Genomic DNA, 23,239 nt, shown 5'->3' with positions numbered 1-23,239 from the left:
AAGGCTGCTTATGATGATACAAAAAGTTAAAATTAGACTTTATCACTATGTGAAATGTATGAAAATGAACGTAACATGTCTGTATTCTCACCCTCTTGCTACTGTGACAGTGAAATTTCCCGAATACGGGATGAATAAAATTATTTAATCTAATCTTCCATACCGCTTATCCTTGCAGGGGTCACGGGGGTGCTGGAGCCTATCTCAGCCAACTATGATCCTACCATGTGGAGTTTGCATGTTCTCCCTGGGTTTGTGTGGGTTTTCTCCGGGTACTCGAGTTTCCTCCCACATTTCAAAGACATGCAATTGGCTGGTTGAGCACTCTAAATTACCCTTAGGTATGAGTGAGAGTGTGAACGGGCAATTGTATGGCCAAAAGTGATAAAGATAGTAAATGGAAAAAATATTAAAATACGTATTAAAATAGTGTGGATACAACCTCAAGCGACTTACACAAGGGACAGGAAAAAAAAGCTAGAGAATTACTTCATCGACGGTGTGTGCAAGAATGAAAAAGGAGGGCGTTGTCAAATTAATTTATTATTTAAGTAGCACAGTTTTTCTTCCTGTCTCCTTGACCCGACGATATAATTTAACAAAAAAAAGTGGCAAAAGCTGCAATAAATGGGACTTTCCGAAGAGGACAGGAGTCTTTTATTTTGGCATTCAAAACCGGATATGCGTATACCAACGAAGAAGAACCAGCTGTAATTATACAGTGAATGGAGTCTAACGCGCTTAAGTCTACGATAACCACTTTGTTCGTGGTTAGTTCATGTCTGAGGTGGTTCCTAACGGGGGGACATCGGTTCAGAAGACTCCAAATGACTCAAATTTATATTTAATATAGTATATATTTACAAAAGCGTCGTAGGACATTTCCTACAACTTCAAAACAGCCTTGAGAATCAACCATGGCAATTCAATTTTTCTACGGGAAACAGGACTTTGTTAAAGATGTGCACTTTAATAATAATGGATCCCAGATGGCAAATAATTCTAGGTTTGATTCAGGCATCCGAGCCGGGTGGGCGGACAGGATGGAGAGGGGGCTCCTCCGTTACAATTTGGGGGATTTACAAACACGTGTCCTCCCTGGCCCCTGTGGTTTTGTGGCTCAGTTAAATGTCAAAAGAGGAACAGAGAGGAGAAAGCCTCAGGAGATCTTGAGTATTAAACAGGATTTTAATGCCGAACAGTTTAATTTCAACAAGATCAATCCGGATGAAGTCTTATTTGAAATGATTAAGGACTCCGGTGAAGAGCAAATAATTGACCATCAACCATGCAAGATTGTCGTGTTGGTCAATGTCAGTCCTCTAGAGTTTGGACATTGTCTTTTTGTTCCAGATCCAACACACTGCTTTCCTCAGGTTCTCACAAAGTTTTCCATTCAAGTTGGTATTGAATCTGTACTGCTCAGTTCTGATCCAGCGTTTCGGGTGGGCTTCAACAGTCTAGGGGCTTTTGCGTCCGTCAATCACTTACACCTCCATGGATATTACCTGAAACACAAGCTCAATATTGAATCTCTACCTTGCCGGCCTCTCCTCCCTGAAAGGGGGTTTTATACTTTGACGGGTTTCCCTGCTGGGTTTCTGTTCTACACTGAGTCTGAGGATGTGGATGTTGTTGCAAGCACTATCTGCCATGTCACAGACTTTTTAACGGAAGCCAATGTTGCTCACAACCTTTTCATGACCAGGGGATGTCCACCCTGCGAACAGGAAGACAGGTTGTTAAGAAACGGGGTACGCATCGCTGTGTGGCCCAGACTAGCTTCTTTCGGGATCAAAGAGGAGTCCGCTCTCAACGTGGCCTTGTGCGAGCTTGCAGGACATCTACCGTTTAAGAACAAGAAGGACTTTGAGCTCGCCACTGAGTCGCACGTGATAGAAACAATTCAGCATTATCTTCTACCGAATGAAGATTTTCTTCAGTTGGAAAGGCAGTTGACTCAACATTTAACATGAGGTTTTTCGGAGTGACAAAGCTTGTTGAGTTCATATTAATGTTTAATAATGAACTCTTTCCAAGGATGTGTCTTAAAGGTGTATTGTGTGATGTCAACAATTTTATCAATTACTGATTGAGGTTTACAGCCCATGTAATATGCAGTTTATGTTTTGTGCAAGCTAATGTTTATTACAACATTTCGATCAAATATTCTGTATGTGGAATTTACCTAAGTCCACTTCATTTTCTATGTCGCCAAATGTGTACAGTTTAAAAGAAAAGTGGACGATTTTGTTGTTGAAGGCAAATCAAATGACATCTTTCCAACCAATTCGTTGACTGTTATGAAGCAAAATCTAGCGTCATCCCAGTAGATCTTATTATATGCCAGGATGGCATCACCATGGAAGCAATGCGACTCAAATGATTAGAGCAGCGATGTGTCTTTTAACCTGATGACGAGCTTCAGCTACGCTTCTTCCACTGTGGTCTTAATAAAAAAGAGGTCACTTTAATGAATGATGCAAAAAGATTACGAAATATACGATAGGTTTATCTTCCCATTTTATAGTGGTGAATGTATGCAGTCTGTCATTTGTATGATAATCAACAGCCAGTTAGAGGCCATTAAAAATTTAAATCCAATATTTGGTTCTTTTTTATTTAGTTTTATGTCATAATGACATCGAACCTATTTTGTTGGAGCATAACTGTACAGTATTATACTGCTCCAGACATATTCATCAAAACCATACATACAACAATAAAAGGACTCATGATAAATGCAGCAATTTAATTTTAAAAATACAAATGACAAAAGCAATAATTTGCCGTATTCACTAAAACACAGGTGTCAAAGTGGCGGCCCGGGGGCCAAATCTGGCCCGCCACATCATTTTGTGTGGCCCGAGAAAGTAAATCATGAGTGCCGACTTTCTGTTTTAGGATCAAATTAAAATGAAGAATATAGATGTATATTATATTTCCTGATTTTCCCCCTTTTAAATCAATAATTGTAATTTTTTAATATTTTTTTTCTGTGTTTTTAGTTCAAAAATCATTTATCAAAATCTAAAAATATGTAAAAATATTTTGTTTTCCACTTTAATATGGAACATAATGATTAAAAGAGATTTTCCTTTACTAAGAAAAAAAAGCTCAAATAAACATTGTTTTAGATCTATAAAAAATGAAATAGTTAGGGCTTTTGATCCAGTTCTTTTAATCAATTTATTTATAAAAAAAAAAAAATCTAAATATTATATCTAAAATGGTCCGGCCCACATCAAATCGAGTTGACGTTAATGCGGCCCGCGAACCAACCCGACACCCTTGCACTAAAACGTACTACTTCTTCATTCGTAGTAGCGTTTTATAGTCTGAAAAATACTACAAACATGAATGGAGAAAATATAAAACTGGCTTCAAAATGGTGTTCAACTAGTGGAATTCACTCTTTTCAAGTTCAATTTCAAGTTCAGTGGGCATATTTGTTCACCTTGAACCCCGTACTGTAATGCTTGACTGAGTCAAACCTGTCAAGCACCTTTCTCATGTCTTGTGGGAAACACGTTATTTACAGTGAATGCTTCACAGGATCTGACTTCTGAAGTCATGAGAACAACTCCCCACCCCTCCATCACACCATGCCAACACGTGCAAATCTAAAGGTTAAAATTGTGGGAGGAGTTTCCAAGTCAAACTCCCCATGAGTCTTACTTTGTTTTTTTGTGGGGTTGTGAGTGTGAACGGTTGTCTGTCTCCATCTGAACTATGACTAACTGATGCCCAACGTCAGATGGGCAGCACTTTCCCCGCTACCCCTACAAGGATGACCAGTTTTGAAAATGATTGAATGAATGAAAAAAAAAATACTATATATCCATTTATGTCTGTGCATCTCTTTGCAAGTGATGGACAGCAGTCGTTGACAGCCTCTTCTGTCTAATTCCCACTGTCTTTATCTTGAAACCTATGAATTATGCTTCCAAATTTGTTTCTTGGAATGTTCTTTTTTTAATTAATTTTCCCTTCCGGTTTTCCTCACAATGGTCACGAAGGGTGCTGGAGCATATCCCAGCCAACTATGGGCAGCAGGCAGGGGACACCCTGAATTGGTGGCGAGCCAATCGCAGGGCACAAGGAGAAGAACAACTATTCCTGCTCACACTCATACCTAGGAGGAATTTAGACTTTAACTAGCCTTATTCATCCATATTTTACCAGCCAGATTTTTGAAATGTGGGAGAAAAACGGAGAAAACTCACGCAGGCACGAGGAGAACATGCAAACTAGACACAGGGAGGTTGGAACCCATCAGGGATTGAAAGCTCTTTCTCAGATCTTGAGATGGATGTGGTAACTACTCTTCTACATACTATATAACATATAAACACTGTATAAATATAATTTTGGCTTCTACTCTATGAATTATTTTGTTACTTGTAACTCAGTAACTGCCATATAAAGTCATCATGTTTCACTGATCACTTGCTTTGCCAGCCGTCCCAGTTGAAATTGATTGAATGTCTCTTTCTTTCAATGGTAGCTAATGATTTAATACCTAAAAATAAAACCAAATACATTTTACAAACCCGATCCTCTAAAAATGGCTTGATCTAGCCCGTAAAAATAAAAAAACTATCTTAAAATCACCATCTTTTACACTCAATTCTGCCCTCTTAATCAGGCCAAGTTTCCTATCACATCACATCTCTACAGATGTAAATAATAAATCATTTTGTATCTTATTCTGTCTAGCAGAGAACCATTTGCCATTGGCATGGGTCGATTAAGCCAATAATTGTATTATTTATCTTTTAATTTTGGTCCAAACTAGTGACACTGGACAATTTGTTATGCCACACCTGATGATCAGCACACTGATGAGAATCACTGTTATGGACAGTGATGAGGGAGTGACTGTGGGAGTGTCCTCATCTTTGCTCACTTTCTCTTGAGCTTGGCATTCATTTTAGAAGAGACTTTAATAGAAGAGACCTGAGGTGAATAATTTGTCGCCAACATATCTTAGAACAGCTTCAAAATAGACAAAAAGCAAAGCTAAAACTCCAGAATGGGATGCATTCAGAGCTTTAGAGAATTCTGTGACGGTCCAAAAAATACAAATGTACGTCTAAGTCTTCCAGCAGTATGTATCGTGTGGCAAACAGCCATGATCATCTTGTTTGGGGTTTTTATTCGTTATGACGAGGAGTCCAATCCACACTGGATCGAGCACAGGAAAGCACATAATATTTCAAGTGACATTGAGAATGACTACTACTTCAGATATCCAAGTAAGTGACTTGATGCTGCCTTTTGTCTCTACTCTAATCCAATCTGTGTCACCTTTTAATTTTGCAGAGGAAAACAATACTCGTACGAGCAAATTTCTAAAAAGCATCACATGCTTAAATGAAGCAAACCATCTGTTTGTCATGCGTTGACATTGCTGACAAGCACTGGCAGTTATTTCCCTTGTGGTTTGCACTTTTTCCCTGTAGTTTATCCATCAGTTTTTATTTCCAAAAGAAACCACTCTTAGAAAAAATAATGACCTAATAAACCGTACTGCAAGGGTGTCAGACTCGGGTTGGTCCGCGGGCCGCGTTAACGTCAACTCGATTTCATGTGGGCCGGACCGTTTTAGATATAATATTTAGATTTTTTTTAAATAAATGGATTAAAAGAACTGGATTAAAAGCCCTGAATATTCAGTTTTTTATAGATCTAAAACAATGTTTATTTTAGCTTTTTTAAAAATATTTTTAGATTTTACAAAATGAATTTTGAACTAAAAGCACAGAATTTTTTTTTTTTTTAAATTACAATCATTGATTTAAAAGGGAGAAAATCAGGAAATTTAATATACATCTATACTCTTCATTTTAATTTGATCCCAAAACAGAAAGTCGGCACTCATGATTTACTTTCCCGGGCCACACAAAATGATGCGGCGGGCCAGATTTGGCCCCCGGGCCGCCACTTTGACACAGGTGCCGTACTACTTTTTATAGTTTTGTATACAGTTGTGATGAGATCCCTAAAAACCTGTTGTATTGACTTTATTGCATTTGCCCAAATTTTGTTGATGGTGCTCTATTATTGAGGTATTAAAAGACTGTTTCACCCAGATACATTTAAAAAGTTTCAACAGGGAGCAGTTGTCACAATGTATTCTAATGTTTCACAGTAACAACATATTGTGCCAGTACCTCTGTCAGATGTTCTCTGGACGTGTTATTGTAAATGACACTAGCTGGGTGATGCTGGTATTCACAAGGGAGCCAGTGCCAAGGCTATTTAGAAAATAAAAAGTTAATAGTGGTTTATTTTACACTACAAATTAGGTTGTTGTTACATTGTTTGCAATCAGAAACAATTCTGTATGATCCTATAATTAAAAGCTTTGCTAATGATAATATTTTGTGTCTTATAAGAGGGGAAAAAAGGGGACCAACTACTTTCTTGTTATTGTCTGAGACCGAGGTACTAATAACCTATTTTATGTCCAGGCTTTCAAGATGTCCATGTGATGATCTTTGTGGGATTTGGCTTTCTGATGACTTTTCTGAAGCGCTACAGCTTTGGCGCCGTGGGTTTCAATTTCCTCATTGCAGCGTTTGGACTCCAATGGGCTCTTCTAATGCAAGGCTGGTTCCACTCCTTGGATTACACTGACGGGAAGATCAAAATTGGTGTTGAAAAGTAACTTCCTCTTCAACCTAATCGTAAATACTGGATTTAATCATTTAATCACAAGTGCCGCACATAGTTTTTTTGTGGTGACCAGAAAACATATGAAATGAAAGTAGTCTAACATTGCCATCTATACAGACATATTAGACTTAATGGTGTTTTGTATGACTAGTACATTGGTTACAAGGTAAACAGAAACGTCATGCTCATGGGAAAGGATGATGAGGTTAGAAATTTTAGTCTGATGTATATGCACAGCTACCTCACGTTTCATGTTTCTTCAAGAAGAAACCAAGCAGTTGTATTTCTTCCAATGTTGACCAAAGTGACTTGTACATAATGTATTCTTCTTTCAAAGTTTAATTAATGCAGATTTCTGTGTGGCGGGCTGTCTGATTGCTTATGGAGCTGTGCTGGGTAAAGTCAGTCCAGTTCAGTTGATGGTATTGACCCTATTTGGGATCACATTATTTGCTGTGGAGGAATACATCATCCTCACTCTCATACACGTAAGTATGTGGGCTCCATTATATAGTATAAGTCTTACAGGAATAATGACAAATTCATAATCTTGTGGCTTATTCCCATTTATTCAAACATGAACCTTTTCAATATTATTTTTTAAATGTCTAATATTTTACTTTGCAACTGACGTTAACCCTTCCTGTCAACAAGAACACGTGTTCTCTTTGTTATGTCAGCAAGATCATTAAATATTCAATATGAATATAGTATCGAAAGATAATACGGCTGTACAGAAGTCAAGGAAACGGATAAAATACTGAATTGCCCTGTGACCAAATAACCCTTTTTGCTGTAAGGCTTGAGATGCAGGAGGCTCCATGGTGATCCACACATTTGGCGCCTATTACGGCCTCGCCATCTCGTGGATGCTCTATCGACCCAACCTGGACCAGAGCAGTCGTCTACAGGGCTCGGTGTACCACTCAGATGTCTTTGCTATGATAGGTAGACGTCGAGTAAAGCTGCAGAACTGAATTATGTACACTCTGACTGACTTCTCCATATTAAATGGGTAGGCACTCTCTTTCTGTGGATGTTCTGGCCCAGCTTCAATTCCGCAATCGCCGACCACGGGGACGGCCAGCACCGAGCCGCCATTAACACCTACCTAGCCTTGGCTTCAACTGTGCTCACCACTGTGGCCTTCTCCAGCCTCTTTCAGAAGCATGGCAAACTAGACATGGTATAAATGTTATAGGTTTGCTGCAAATCGACTTTCCATCCGTGTTCTCCGCCTGCCTGCCAGACACATGTTGCTTTTCTCTTCTGCCAAGGTGCACATTCAAAACTCTACACTGGCTGGCGGTGTTGCGGTTGGAACTGCAGCAGAATTCATGTTGATGCCATACGGGGCGCTGATCGTTGGCTTCTGCTGCGGGATCATCTCAACATTGGGTTACATATTCCTCACGGTATTGTTATCAGATCTTTTGGTCTTAATTAGTCAGATTTTGACCAAAGACAGGGCATCTGGTGGACAAGTGATTAGCATGTCGGTCCCAGTGTTCCCAGATCAAGGGTTCAATCCCAGGTTTGCAGATTGTTTTGCACTTTGGCCAGAGGTGTGACTTATGTGTGGAATTATTCACACATTATCATATCATTAATTATCATAATTATTTTTACACCAAACTGCAAGAAGGCGATGTATGCTTGTTATGATAAAATGATAAAAAAGTCGTAATTTATTTTATAAACTACCAACTATTATTTTTATCAAAAAATATTTTAAATGCCTTTCAAGATAACATGTCTTTTCTTTGTTTTTGATTTTATCAAAAAAAGTTCCCTCAAAAATGTGATTTATACTCCATAGCAACTTAAATGTTTTTTTTCGTTTTCATTGCACATTTTTAGCTAGTGCGACTTATACTCAGGTGCGACTTATAGTTCCAATATAATAAATAATAATAAAAGTAAATAAATAAAATAATTATAAATTTATAAATATATATTTAATATATTTAATATATTTATAAATATAAATATATAAAAATAAAATGAATAAAAATAATAAAGAAATAAATAATATAGAATACAATATACAATATGTAGGTGTTTTTTTTCTTCTTTTTTGCCAGTGAATATTCTCATTCATCCCGAGTTATTTCATTCTCTTAGTGTTGACTTAATTGCAACCAGAAGACTCTTAGGACAAGTTTTGCCCTAATTCGAGAGGCTTCATCAATTCATAGAATACGGCTCAGTCACCCTGTAAATTTAATATCTGGGGATTAGCTGTTAATTAGTAATGCAATTCTAATGTAATACTTTTGTCACAGCCATTTATGGAGAAGCACCTGAAGATTCAGGACACGTGTGGAATCCACAACCTCCATGCCATGCCTGGGGTCATAGGTGGTATTGTGGGCGCCATTACTGCCGCAGCCGCATCCGACTCTGTGTATGGTAAAGAAGGGTGAGAAGCAAGTCGGGGTCATTCATATGAAATGGGGTTGTTGAACGCTCTGAATGTATTTGTTTTGTTTTTCTTTTACACAAAAGACTGATCAACACCTTTGATTTTGAGGGTGATTTTGAAACGATGACACCCACGAGGCAGGGAGGCCACCAGGCTGCGGGCATCTGTGTGGCTATCTGCTTCGGTGTAGGAGGGGGCATCATGGTCGGTAAGCTGTTGTATATTTACGGACCAAAGATGAGCAAGGATCATGAATATTATTAGTGCAAGTTTAATACGGTTTTGTTTGTATTCTTATAGGTTGTATTTTAAGGTTGCCTATTTGGGGGGACCCAGCTGATGACAACTGCTTTGAAGATGAGGTGTACTGGGAGGTTGGTGCTGATATTAGTTGATACCATGAGAACCGAGAAAGTCACACTTAAGTATATATAGTATCAGTGTGTTTTTTAACCAAAGTTAAACATCATGGAAAAGCGGATTTCTTTTAGTAATTCCATTAAACATGGACATAACCGACAGACTGATATATTTCAAGTGGTAATTGTATTTATTTTGCTGATTATTACTGAAAAGGAATGAAAACTCCAAGTTTAATATCTCAGAAAATTTGAATATTGTGGAAAGGTGCAAATTTTAAAAACCTATCATTTGCGGAACAAGTTTTACTTGCAATTGCAATCAAACTACACAGATAAAACACTTCATTCATCCAGAGAACACAATCATTTTTAAACCGTTTGAAATATTGGAAGAATTATTTTAGTGCCCCTTGGGGGGCACAAATCAGAACATCTTTAAAAAAAGTTACCAAACAGTGAATTTGAACATATTATGTATAAGATATTCTCAGGATGAAAATATCTTACAGGAAATACAGTCAAAAGTTAAAATTAAAATTAGGCACCTCAAAATTGTTCATATTTTTATATTTTAGAGCTGTGGTTTTCAATTTCAATATATATATTAAACTTAAAATATCATCGGCAGGCACAATTAAGCATTTTCTACAGTACAAATTGCAGCTAAATATATATATATATATATATATATATATATATATATATATATATATATATATATATATATATATATATATATATATATATATATATATATATATATATATATATATATATGTGTGTGTATTAATGTTGATGAATGTCCAGGTGCCTGACGAGGAGGAAAGCATTCCACCAGTCCTGCAGTACAACAATCACATGCTCAATAAAGATGTGTAAGTATTCAAACTTGTGTCTGATAATCAACCGTGTTCAGTTAATAATCATAATAAATAGAGTACGCTCATTGTTTAAGTATTCAGTAAATGTTTCCACCTTTTTCCTGTAATGTTCCCTTGCTTGAAACCCCACTAATAACTGGGAATGGCACTGCATCCACAAATGACCAATCACATCTAAAGTCATGTTAAATGGCAATCAGCACTCATCCTGCCACCATTTTAAAATGATATTCAACACTAAATAAATGTAGGTGTTTTGGTAGAGGTTGCAGCCTGGTTTTTGAGTGGTTTATCGTGTCGGCCTCACAGTTTTGGTGCTGAGGGTTTGATCCCCGGTCGCTCCTCAGCGCATAGAGTTTGGGGATCTCCTCGGACTTTGTTTGGGTTTTCTCTGGTTACTCCGGTTTCCTTCCACATCCCAAAAACATGCAGGGGAAGATGGTTGAACAATCTAAATTGCCCCAAGGCATGAAAGGCTGCCCGTCTCCTTGTGCCCTACGATTGGCTGGCTACCATTTCAGTGTATTGTAGTTAGCTGGGTAAGGCTCCAGCACCCCCCGCGATCCTTGTGAGATATAAGCGATTCAGAAAATGGATGAATGAATGAAAGGGCTTACTAATTGTGAGCAAGAGATTCGGTAAGGCATTTGTGCAGCTTTTTTTAACCTCTTGGTGGCAGCACAGGTATGTAAAGATTTTATGACAATACTCTCATTCATTCATGTTTTGTATTGCATGTTTGCAACCGTTTAAATATATATTTCAGGAGGAGCATTTTTTAGTGGAATGCCACTAAATTGGTGGTTTCTGAATGTTTTTTGTATTAATTTTTAATGTTTTTGATCATGAGTAATGTTTTTTTTCTTTTCTTTTTCCCAGAACGGAGTCAAATTTCACCTTAGAGCAGAACTGACCCAATATCTTCATTTTGAGACGTGGCTGTCCTCTGTTGGTTCCTTTTCATTCTCCTGACGGACAGAAAAAAGAAATTCCAGTTTAATCACATATATATTTCATCTAATCCAAACATATTAGATCATGCATTTGGTCATACTATCAATTTGTATTGTAAATTCCCACAAAGTCTGAACTGAGTAAATAATTTCAATTCACAGTATAACTATATTTGGCCAATTAAAGAAGCAGGACATAATTAGGTTATTGTATATTCATTACTCAGCTCATATTGATTTATTGTTGTTTGAGAAGATTTGCATCTACCATGTTTAAAATATTTTATCTGTGAATAAAGGTAAAAGAGTAGATCATGCAAACCACATGTGACAAAGTGGCAGTCCGGGGGCCAAATCTGGCCCGCCGCATTATTTTGTGTGGCCCGGGAAAGTAAATCATGAGTGCCGACTTTCTGTTTTAGGATCAAATTCAAATGAAGAGTATAGATGTATATTAAATTTCCTGATTTTCCCCCTTTTAAATCAATAATTGTAATTTTTAATCATTTTTTATCTGTGTTTTTAGTTCAAAAATCATTTTGTAAATCTAAAAATATATAAAAATAGCTAAAATAAACATTGTTTTAGATCTATAAAAAACTGAATATTCAGGGATTTTAATCCAGTTCTTTTAATCCATTTATTTAAAAAAAATCTAAATATTATATCTAAAATGGTCCGGCCCACATGAAATCGAGTTGACGTTAACGCGGCCCACGAACCAACCCGAGTCTGACACCCCTGATGTAAACTCTTCTTCTAACCCTCTTTTGCCATTTATAGTTGTCAGATGGATGAAAATGCAGGTAAATTGCATGAAAATAGTATGTTAACCATACACAAAAAGGTGAAAAGTTCTCCAGCGTGGCCTTTCCACAGGGGTCAAACATACTGTAAGGAAAGGTCACACCCTTGTGGACTCCAGGGCTTACTCCGTAACCAGACTTGCACCTGCCTTTTCATTTTAACCTCAGTTCAAAAGCCAGGAAGTGTCCCTACTACTACAATTTCCACTAGTTTTCATACCACAAAACAAGCACACTTTCGGCCTATTTAAGTTGGCTGGTTCCCACAGATGAGGTACACAAGGAGTTTATCTACACATTCAGTTTTAACAAGAGCGGCTTTACAGCTCAGCTCTCGCTCTTTTGTCTTGGGGAACATGTTTGTGTAAAGAAGGTAATGATGGTACAAGTGCTTCAATTAAAAAAACATAGCCCTGCTGGGAGAAACGGTTCCCACATTGTTGCATTGGATGCCACCCACAACCCCCCACGACACACACACATTGGCTCCTTCTCGTTGGATCCGAGTTCCCGCTCCGACTTGACTCATGCTTATTCTCAATCTACTTAAAGGACAAATGCAGAACTAATTCGGAGTGTTGTTTACATGATAGGATGCCTATTTAGAGGTGCAGGTGCACCATGGCTCAGGCACTTGTGAGACCCGAGTTGAGTCTCTTTTGGGCTGAGATGGCCACAGATGTGACTTGAACGTGATGAGAACCTAAGGTGAGAATGAAAACAATGAGGAGGCATGGTGATGGTGGGGGCTGCAGAGAACAAGGCCTTGCTTTCTTGGCTGACTGCCTGTCATCCAGCCTCTATCATGATGTTTGATTGACAGGTGGGGAGGGTGGGAAAGTAGGCACAGAACAAGGCCTCCAGAATGCGAAGTGCACAAAGCATGAGGCCATAGTGACGCTCATTAATGATAATGAGAACACCAGAAAAAGTGTTTACACTGGGTGCCAGCAATAGTGTTTGCAGGTCGGGATTAGATTAGATTAGTACATGGCTATGAAATGTACATGTCTTAAAAATATCATGGTTTGGAGTTACGGCAAAAGTTGGACAGCAGGACGACCTCTGATATTTTACACTTGGGGAATAATGTAAATAATATGGTTTCTTAACTCATACTTTAAGTAATTGATCCAAATTAAGATGAATTTTAATGCAGTTACTCTCATCTAGCCACTTCCAAAAAAAGCCAGATTTTCGTTATCAGCTCAATCACATAATAATAGCTTTGTATGCTAGATGTAAATACAATAACTTAATATATTATTAAAGAGAATGTAAAGAAATACATTACTTTTTGAAAGTATTGCTTGGCAGAAAGTGTCTCTCCCTCTTTTATAGACAAGTATTCATTCATTAATTTTCCGCATTTTCTGTAAAACTGTGTCTTTAAACTTTAAAAGGCATGCTTTAGTAAGTGATATCAGGGCTTTTAAACTCAACTGTGTTCTGAACACGATATCTCAAAGTGAGCATCTCCCTGCTGACTGTCAGTGTTTACATTTTGAATTTAGAGTCAGTTGGGATATGCTCCAGCACCCTCCGCGACCCTAATGAGGATAAAGTGGTTCAAAAAAATGAATGAATGAATAAACAGCGGAAAGAGAGTGCAATCGTTTCCATTTTTCTCCACTACTTCATTTATTTATGTACCATTTATTCATCTTGATGGTTTGTTATTCATTTTCTGTACCGGTTATTCTCACAAGAATCACGGGGGGGGGTTAGCCAATTGCAGCTGACTACGGGCACCTGAAGTGGTGTCCAGCCAATTGGCCCGGTGGATGAGGCGTTAGCGCGTCGACCTCACAGCTCTGGGGTCCTGGGTTCAAATCCAGGTAGCTCTACCTGTGTGGAGTTTGCATGATCTCTCTCGACTTGTGTGGGTTTTATTCGGGTACTCTGGTTTCCTCCCACATTTAAAAAACATGCATTGCAGGTTGATTGGGCACTGTAAATTACCCCTAGGTATGAGTGTAAGAGTGAATGGTTTTCCTGTCTCCTCGTGCCCTGAGATGGGCTGGCCATCGATTCAGGATGTCCCCCGCCGGGATAAGCTCTAGCACTCCCCGTGACCCTAGTAAGGATGAAGTGGTTCAGGAAATGAAAGGGAAAAAAGTACATTATAACATTGTAAATAAAAGTTTCACATCGTAGGCTTTAAATAAAAAAAAAAAAATCAAAAGCCTTTATTGTCATCATACAAAGCTGCGTATAACGAAATTGGTGGTGCTACTCCAAGCTTTTCAAAGTGTGTTTTCCCAGTAAAAGAAAAAACATAAATAGTAGTATAAAGGTATATATACAGGGTGCACTAATCTGCAGCTTGCTTGTATTTCAAATTTCGACAGTTGAATACTACAACATTATCAGTAGATTGCTGGGTTAATTCAAATCAGAATAGACTTCTTGTTATGAATGGGAGTGTGACTTAATATCTCTCGAGAGGACAATCACCAGAGAAAATGCATCTTACACACATACCAAGGTGTAAACTGCAAACAAACAAATCAACAAAAGACACTCAGATTTGATAAGCTATTTTCTTGCTCATGTGCATTTAGTAAAGTACTTTGCTGAAAATGTTATTCAAATTCTAGCAATGAAAACTCAAGGGAACTTGCCCATTAAGTAACAACGGACCGATCTAGATCAATATATCAATTTGTCCAGCGCAGTCAAATACCTGAAAGGTTTCAGTTACCCAATTGCCCAAAAATTGCTTTGTATTTTTTATTGCTTAAACTAAATAGAACTTGCGTTAAATGTTTATATTCTATTCTATTAATAGCCTCGACATTCGAATTTTGGGAGTTATTGGATTTGATGGGATTAGATTGCATAACATTATTCATCCCGTATTTGGGAAATTTCATTGTGACAGTAACAAGAGGGTGATTAGACAGAACAACAAAGCAAAAACACCAAGTATAAAGCAAATCTAAGTAAATGGGATCATTAAGAATCACCAAATCAAATCATTAAGACAGAAAAGCAGCAAATACAAAACGAGCAAGAGTGGACGGAGCTACTGCCACCGGCTGCCACTTGAACGGCGCCATCTTGGTTGTGGTAGCAAAGACGGATACAGACTCAAAAAGTATATAGTATAGTATTATTATAATACTATACTATATAGTTTTTGAGTCTGCATCCGTCTTATATATATATATATATAGAGAGAGAGAGAGAGAGTATTATTATTATTTATATTATATATGTATATACTATATATATTATTATTATATAGTATTATATATAAACATATAGTATTATTGCCCAAAAATGATATGATATTGTTTTGAATAAGTAACTAGTAACAACTGACAAGGTATCCTGTTCAATTGTAAATATTGAAATCACTTTAACTGCAGTTGTTAACGGATCCATGGATAAATGGAACTCCGATAAAAACGAGCAGTAAAAGGCCTCGATAAAAGCTTCTACGGGTTCATAAAAGAGTTCATAAACTATTGAAACCCCTTTTGTTTTGACTTCACTGTTTGTGTTCTGAACACCTTTATATTTCACACCGTGCAGCAAAATCAATGTAACTCCCACCTGCGTGTGCCCCAGGTATCTCCCCACTCCTCTAATTGTCCACAGAGGCTGTTTAAGTGTCCCGATCGGAGCACAATGGCGAGGAACAGCAGATTAAGCATGATCCTATTCGATCCCCGCAAGCCCCTTCGTACGCTCTGTTACACCAGTATTTAAAAGGAGGAGTGAGTTCCATTCAAACCTGTGATATGAATCCCAGACGTATGGCCGAGAACAGAGCACCCCCCACCCCCTATTTAACAGAAAAGACCCCTTTTTGGCAAGCTCTAATTCTGGTTGCTACGGACGTCTGGGTTCAATGGCGCGCTCCTGTTGTGAGCGGACAAAGCGTCTCAGTCATGCAGCCATGGTTGCTAGGGGAGGCCAAATGTATGGGGAGGGACGGGTTGCTGTTGTCCCAGACCAAATGTCTCTCTTAAGGCGGGCGAGCGGGAGTGATTGACAGGTGGCTACACGCTCCACTGCAGATCACCCAGGAGGTCAGAGGGAGCTGACATTATAGCACTGATTCGTACTGTGAATGTGTGTGCGTGTGTGTGTACTTCCGGTGGGTGACAGCAGACGCTGTATATGATGGAATTATGTCAATAACACAGTGGTCTGCCGTCAGGGCCTTCAAGGCCTTCTCTGCTGGCCTAAGAAATATCTGAATCACAGACTGATGTTAATTATATTTTGTCCATGAATACTTATACTTACTACTAAATAATTCCAAATTGTCTGTTAGCTTCCTTTCATTGCTTTTCCCCCTGGTTGCACAGCTTCCAGATGTCTGTTTTCATATTGAAGCATTTAACCAATCACATTTCAGCCATTATTTGTTGCCAGGGTCAGACATCTGCCTCAAGGCCTTCACAATTAGTTCTGCAGGCTCTGCTGCATTAAACAAGCATCAATAAGACTGTTGCTTTACCCAATCAGAATTCGATTTGGTGACACCAAGGCCTTCTCGCAGGCGTAGGGATACGTCATCGCTTTCACCAACTATGATTGGCTAGTGATAGTGAGTGGACGAGCCAGAGCTACCAAACTGTGTCTGGAGCGAGCTGCACAAGCAAATATATTGTTGTGTTGATTTAATAGTGGTTTTGTCAACCCGCAAAGGCTGAAGGAGGAGAATAAATTGATTTGATTTACTGTCAAAGCCATTTTCAAGACGGACTTTTCAAGAAAAAAAAAGCTGGACATCATTAAGGAAGTTCGGACAACTCCAAAGCAAGCAAGCCTGTCACAAACGGGAACGAACATTTTCAGCACTAAATCGAATAAAAAAGTATGCCAGAAATACGACAGGACAGGCTAGACTTTCAGCATTAGCTTAGATGGCGATAGAAAAGAAGGAGGAAAGAAAGGAGGATAGATATTGTGTACAGTTAAAAATGATTTTTTTAGTAAAATATGGCTATATTCCTAAATAATATTTCAATTGTATGAGGTTATTATTGATGATTTTTTATGTGTCGCAGCTGTAGCTCCAGTAGAGTTTTTATAGCCATAAAATAGTTTTTGAGGGTTGGATTGATTCCGATAGCTGAAGGCGTCACTAGAAAATTCACGGACCGCCACTGCAATAGCAAAATTTAAAAAGTAGCACTATCAAACCTTTAAGGGGCAGCGGACGGCAATTTAAAAGTTGATTCTTTTGTAGTACCTTTATCGGGAAAGCGACTTCCGTATTTTACTATAAGTCTCACATATTTCATGGTTTGGCTGAGCTACCTAGCTCTGTATAGAAAAAGGAATTTCATTCCAAATATTAGAATTTGTTGGAACACCCACAACAGCAATAACTGAAGCAAGCATTTTCCAGAACAGTTGTTTCACACCAAAGTGTAAACCTCCTAAATGCATTTGCACTTTACTCTTTGAGTCATTTTTGTAAGGAAAGAAGGTGCAACATTGTTCCACGTTTTTGCTATTGTTGAATAATGGCTCTCACAATAGTTCACCTGAGTCCTTAAGCTTTCAAAATTGCTTTGTAACTATTTTCAAACTGACAGACATGAATTACGTCGCTTTCATCTGTTCTTGAATGTTTTGCTATCGTATTTTTCTTATTTTGTTCCTTTTTTTAACAATATATATCAACGTCATCTTTATTTTGTCAGACAAGTTCTATTTGTTAAATATTGTCTGGATTGGATAGTTCTCAAGTCACCCTGGTTGAATGCGCTTGATGAAAATCAACTATGCTTTCCAAAACATTTAATTAGAATTTTATTAAAATAGTTTATCAACCTTTAAAAACATGTTTACGTGGATTTTCTTTGCCAAGTGTTTGCATTTGTTAAATTACCTTAAAAGACCTTAAAAATTAAAGTTCGAAAATTGTATTATTAGTGCAACAATGGACTTTTTTTTAAAAAAAAATTAATGATTGATTGACTACAACTTGTATATATTGTTCTGTGTATCATTGTATATATTTTTAATAGGTTTACAGAAAATATATCATTATATATTTCATATATAAATATGTGGATCTATACATTTTTAATCAAGTAAAAGACATAACGATTTTGCAAATAATTTAGTTTTTATGTCAACAAACAAACTCCAGTTTCCTCCTTAATAGTCTGAACCACTACAAACAATACCACAATATTGTATTTATTATCAAAGGAAGAAATATTTCACAGCATCAGTCAAAACCTCATAAAATCATTTTTGACCAGACGGCACTATCTTGTATTGAATCAAATTCAATTAAGCAAGTGAGTGTAAACTTTTACATGACCCAAGACCACCAATGTGTCCTAAAACCAATACGAACATTTCATATATTGAACGAGCGACTGATATAAAACTATGCCTGGCATTGATTTATTTTGACAAACATTAACCGAAATGTCCTTTACTAAGTAAGACAAAGCATTTTTCATGAACATTATCCTAGTAACTGATTTCCTGTATTAATATTTGTAAGGATAAATGCTGTAAAAGAGAAATGCATCTGATTGTGTCACAAGTGTTTATTCACTAGGTTTGTGTTCATTTGCATGTACGAGGATGGATTAGTGAGTCTTTGTGTCGTCTGCAGACACGAATCCCCCTTTACATCAACGGGGCCTCGCAGCAGACGACGTACGTCGTTTGGGATGTACGGGGGTCTAAGAAGGACCCCGCCCGGCCTGGCATAAACGCCTGAGACTGTCTGTGTTGTGCACTCCCAGACAGAGAACCTCCGCACTCATCAGATGCCGCCCACCCCAGTTCCCGTCTGCCCACCCCCTTCCTCTTGACCTTGACTCTCTGTCACCGTGGCCCTCCAGACAGTCTGGGGTCAGAGGCTAACACAGCAGTCACACATCAGACACGGTTCGAGTCCCCTGTGTCCATATAAATGCTAAATGATGAATGACCTCAAAGCAGCCTGTTGGAATGCGCTTTTGAATTCTTGCGGTGCTTTCAGAGCCAGAAATCATGGCGAGGAGCTGATGTAGCAACACTTTTTTTGTTGCAGTGTTCTTTCATAATTTTGTCTGTCTTATTGGGGAAATATACCAAAGAGCATCATCGATGTTTTTTTTCGGCAGCACTGAACAGTTTTTTCAAGTTTGTCAATAAAGCTTTTGCCCTTTGGCAAATAATATAAAAATAGATATTGTAGAAACCTGAAATGTTTTCATGGGTGTGTAAATGATCAGACTGAATCATTAATAAAACAACAATCCAGGAATCAAACTTTGCACAGCGTGTCCTTGTCCGCATTAACCCAAGCATCGAGATTTGATGATTGGCTCAACCACAGAATACACAAACATGTACGATGGCTCAGAAATAATAGACCAGATTTGACCAATAAGCTACAAATATATTGTGCAATAAATAACAGTGGAATTAGACTTGAAATGTTAGTGTTTAATAAGACAACGTGGTTTTAAGGTTTGAAATTGAAATTTTGATCAACACTCCTTGCGTGGGTTTTTATGTGGATACTCCCAAATTCTAAGAATAAATAAATAATGTAGTTTTATTTAATGCATTACTCTCACTTGTTGATGGATGCTTTGCAAAATGTACCACACAGTTGGCTGGCGACCAGTCCAGGGTGTAACTGTATCATAAGGTTAAGAAACCCAGGAATGGCCTGTGTTGTCGACCTGGGAATAATAAGACCACTTTCTTTTGAATCACATGTCAACCTTTTTAATAAGGTTTTGAATATCAAATTAACTAGGGATTTCCCAGTGAAAGATCTTCGCATGTGAGTCTGACTCACCTTTTTTTGGAGATTTGCCAATACCGAGTACAGATCCAATAACTCAGAAATGTATTAGGGCTACATAAAAGGGTTATTAGTACAGCAGTGGTTTCAACGAAGAAAATAAACAAAAACATCACAAAATCATTTTTTTAGTCCGTTGTGCAGCACGAAATAATGATGTAATCAAATTACGTTCAAGTATTTTCTCATCTCATCTCATTTTCTGAACCTCTTCATCCTCATTAGGGTCACGGGGGTGCTGGAGCCAATCCCAGCTGACTTAGGACAAGAGGCAAGGGACACCCTCAATTAGTGGCGAGCCAATCACAGGGCACAAGGAGACGGACAACCATTCACGCCCACACCCATACCTAGGGGCAATTTACAGTGTCCAATCAGCCTACCATGCATGTTTTTGGAATGTGTGAGGAAACCAGAGTACCCACACAGGCCCGGGGAGAACATGCAAACTCCACACAGGACTTGAACCCAGGACCCCAGAGCTGTGAGGTCGATGCGCTAACCACTCGCGTCACCGTGCCGCCATTCAAGTATCTTGTTTTACATAAATAATGAATAGACGTGGTCATTCAGTGTGATCGTTTGAGTTACTATCTTGGTTATGATTTTTTACACAATGTCATTTTTGATGTCAGTTTATTTCCTTTGTTCTGTTTCAGTTGGTTGCAATAGTGTAAATACACACACACACACACACACACGCACGCACACACAAATATTCGCATGTGGTGTGGATGCATTTTTTTTGCAATATCCTTATAACTCTGGATACTTTTTTGCGTTTATCCCTTAACTCATTCACTGCCATTGACAGTTATAGACATCAAATCAATTTCAACTGCAAGGGCTGGTATTGAGTTATCTCATTTCACTACCTATGATACTAATAAACATCTCATCCATGGATTGGACGTCTATCACCATCAATGAGAGCCAATAAGTTAGTATACTTCAAAATAAATTCTTACTTGGAAAAACTTGGATCTTTTTTTTTTACCTGATTCCGGTCTTATTAAATACACGTGTGTTTATTTTATTAGGCTACTTTCAAGAGTAAAAATATGAATCTGTGCTATAGTTGCCTATGCAAAAAATAAAATGAATGTAATAAAAGGAACTTATTGGGAGAGTATAATTTGACCATTGTAGAATGTGTCAAATCAGCTCGATTGAGCGTTTAGGTCACATGTGTCAAAGTGGCGGCCCGGGGGCCAAATCTGGCCCACTGCATCATTTTGTGTGGCCCGGGAAAGTAAATCATGAGTGTCGACTTTCTGTTTTAGGATCAAATTAAAATGAAGAGTATAGATGTATATTAAATTTCCTGATTTTCCCCCTTTTAAATCAATAATTGTAATTTTTTAATCATTTTTTTCTGTGTTTTTAGTTCAAAAATCATTTTGTAAAATCTAAAAATATATTTTAAAAAGCTAAAATAAACATTGTTTTAGATATATAAAAAAATGAATATTCAGGGATTTTAATCCAGTTCTTTTAATCCATTTATTAAAAAAAATATCTAAATATTATATCTAAAATGGTCCGGCCAGCGTGAAATCAAGTTGACTTTAAAGCGGCCCACGAACCAACCCGAGTCTGACACCCTTGGATTAGGTGAAGGCCAAGACTCCACTGAATGGCGCACTATTGTCGGAGTGGGAAGAAGATAGTCTTCCAAAGAGGGTCACGTCTACATTCTAATGCAAAAGATATAAATTTGTTAAGATATATATATTTTTAACATATCTATACATATTATATATATATATATATATATATATATATATATATATATATATATATATATATATATATATATATAAAATATATACATTTTAATAATTGTTAAATCAATAGGTGATTTTTTATGGTGACTCTGTGGGTAAAATTCATTGCACTCTAGGAAATTGCATGTTTTTGGAACATATTTCAGGCTAACATAACTCCATTTGCCATTTAGTTATCCTTTTTTTGAATTTTTGTATTTTTGTTGCAGAATCCAGCGATCACTGGCTGGAAGTATCCTCTTAATTAGCAGCCCTTGACCTTTGACTGGCTCCCGACCTCAGCATCTCTCAGGTCTGTTTATTGTCCTCTAGGGGCCCTTCCTGATTATGACCCCTGAACCCTGATGTCCTGTGGGTTCTTCGCCAAAACAAATAAAGACACGTGTTTAAGGTCAACTTCATCTTAAATGTCCAGCCAATACTTCTATCCCGATGGTGTATGGGAGGCGTAGCTTCTGATTATTAATGGAAGCATGCACTTGTTTGTGGAGCAGGAAGTTTGGAATGATTCAAATCACTGAGTTATATTCTTTATGCATTTATTTCAACATTCCAGAAGCTGCTTTCACTAATTGCTTTGCATTCAACCAGAAAGGGGCAGCTACAAATATGGAAAACATGCTGCCATGCACACTTTCATCTCATTTGTCATTTAATTACAGGATTTCAGTATTTAATGCCCACGGTTAATTGTCAAAAAAAATCATTTTGCCACTTCTGATTTAAATTTGATTTATATATCATATGGTGCCTACCATTTTGCATCCATTCTTACTGGATTTATAGGATCCTTCATTATTTTTTATACATATTGCTTTTTTTTGTTTAGATGGGTACATTTGTATACTACTATATACTTAGTTTTATTTGAACCTTTTTATATTTGTCAAACTTTTGGACGTTTTTTTTTTATTTGTCCGTACGTTATCGTTTTCAAATTGATCAAACTTTTCTAATTTTTATTTTTATTTTTTTGTAGAAAAGACGTGGAATTTAAATGGATAAATTGATGTTACACACTGGCCTCCGTTAGAATTGTTTCTGGTTCCTCACATTGGCCTTCAAAGTATTTTAATTCCACTTCATGACGGGATACAGCTTTTAGAAACGTTTCATTTATGTTAAAAAAAGATTAATGTGCTTATGTGAAGTCAGATTTTGAAACTAACTGCGATGTTTATCTGGGCGTGGTAGAATAACACGCTTTATAATGAGGACGTTCTTTTCCTTTCCCTTTTATTCGTTATTTAATTTAAACCTTCTCTATTTAAACACACACACAATGCCATAGTATTAAACGGATTGATATTATTCATATATATACGGCACACGTGAAGCTTTCAGTCTAATTTAAGATTTGTTGCCTCAAAACGGCGATGCGAATATAGCATTGTTTCCGGTTTAAAATATATTTTTGATATCAACGATGCGACTTAAATACACAAACTTATAATCATTAGAACTTTTTGAAGTCCTTTAAAAAGCGATATTGGCCATTTTTCGCAGTTAAAAGCATTTTGAAACCATTTATGCTTTTAGACAATCGCATTGAAAG

General features: G+C 37.4%; 2 protein-coding genes across 2 annotated transcripts; both read left to right on the top strand.

The window, feature by feature from the left end:
- The first annotated feature begins 711 nt into the window (after positions 1–711).
- Positions 712–2,696, top strand: gdpgp1 (GDP-D-glucose phosphorylase 1). Its single transcript, XM_077596737.1, has one exon. It carries the CDS (start codon positions 918–920, stop codon positions 1,974–1,976), a length of 1,059 nt encoding a protein of 352 aa, XP_077452863.1. The 5' UTR covers positions 712–917; the 3' UTR covers positions 1,977–2,696.
- Positions 2,697–4,949: 2,253 nt separating this feature from the next.
- Positions 4,950–11,623, top strand: rhcgb (Rh family, C glycoprotein b). Its single transcript, XM_077596813.1, is given in 11 exon segments — positions 4,950–5,258; positions 6,477–6,669; positions 7,019–7,169; positions 7,482–7,629; positions 7,701–7,867; positions 7,959–8,096; positions 8,967–9,103; positions 9,190–9,314; positions 9,407–9,480; positions 10,276–10,343; positions 11,229–11,623. Coding segments are annotated over 11 exon segments (1,458 nt in total). The 5' UTR covers positions 4,950–5,035; the 3' UTR covers positions 11,263–11,623.
- Positions 11,624–23,239: the final 11,616 nt, after the last annotated feature.

Source organism: Stigmatopora argus, chromosome 3, assembly GCF_051989625.1.
Source record: "Stigmatopora argus isolate UIUO_Sarg chromosome 3, RoL_Sarg_1.0, whole genome shotgun sequence".
NCBI classification, from domain to species: domain Eukaryota; kingdom Metazoa; phylum Chordata; class Actinopteri; order Syngnathiformes; family Syngnathidae; genus Stigmatopora; species Stigmatopora argus.
This window is presented reverse-complemented; position numbering and strand designations above follow the sequence as displayed.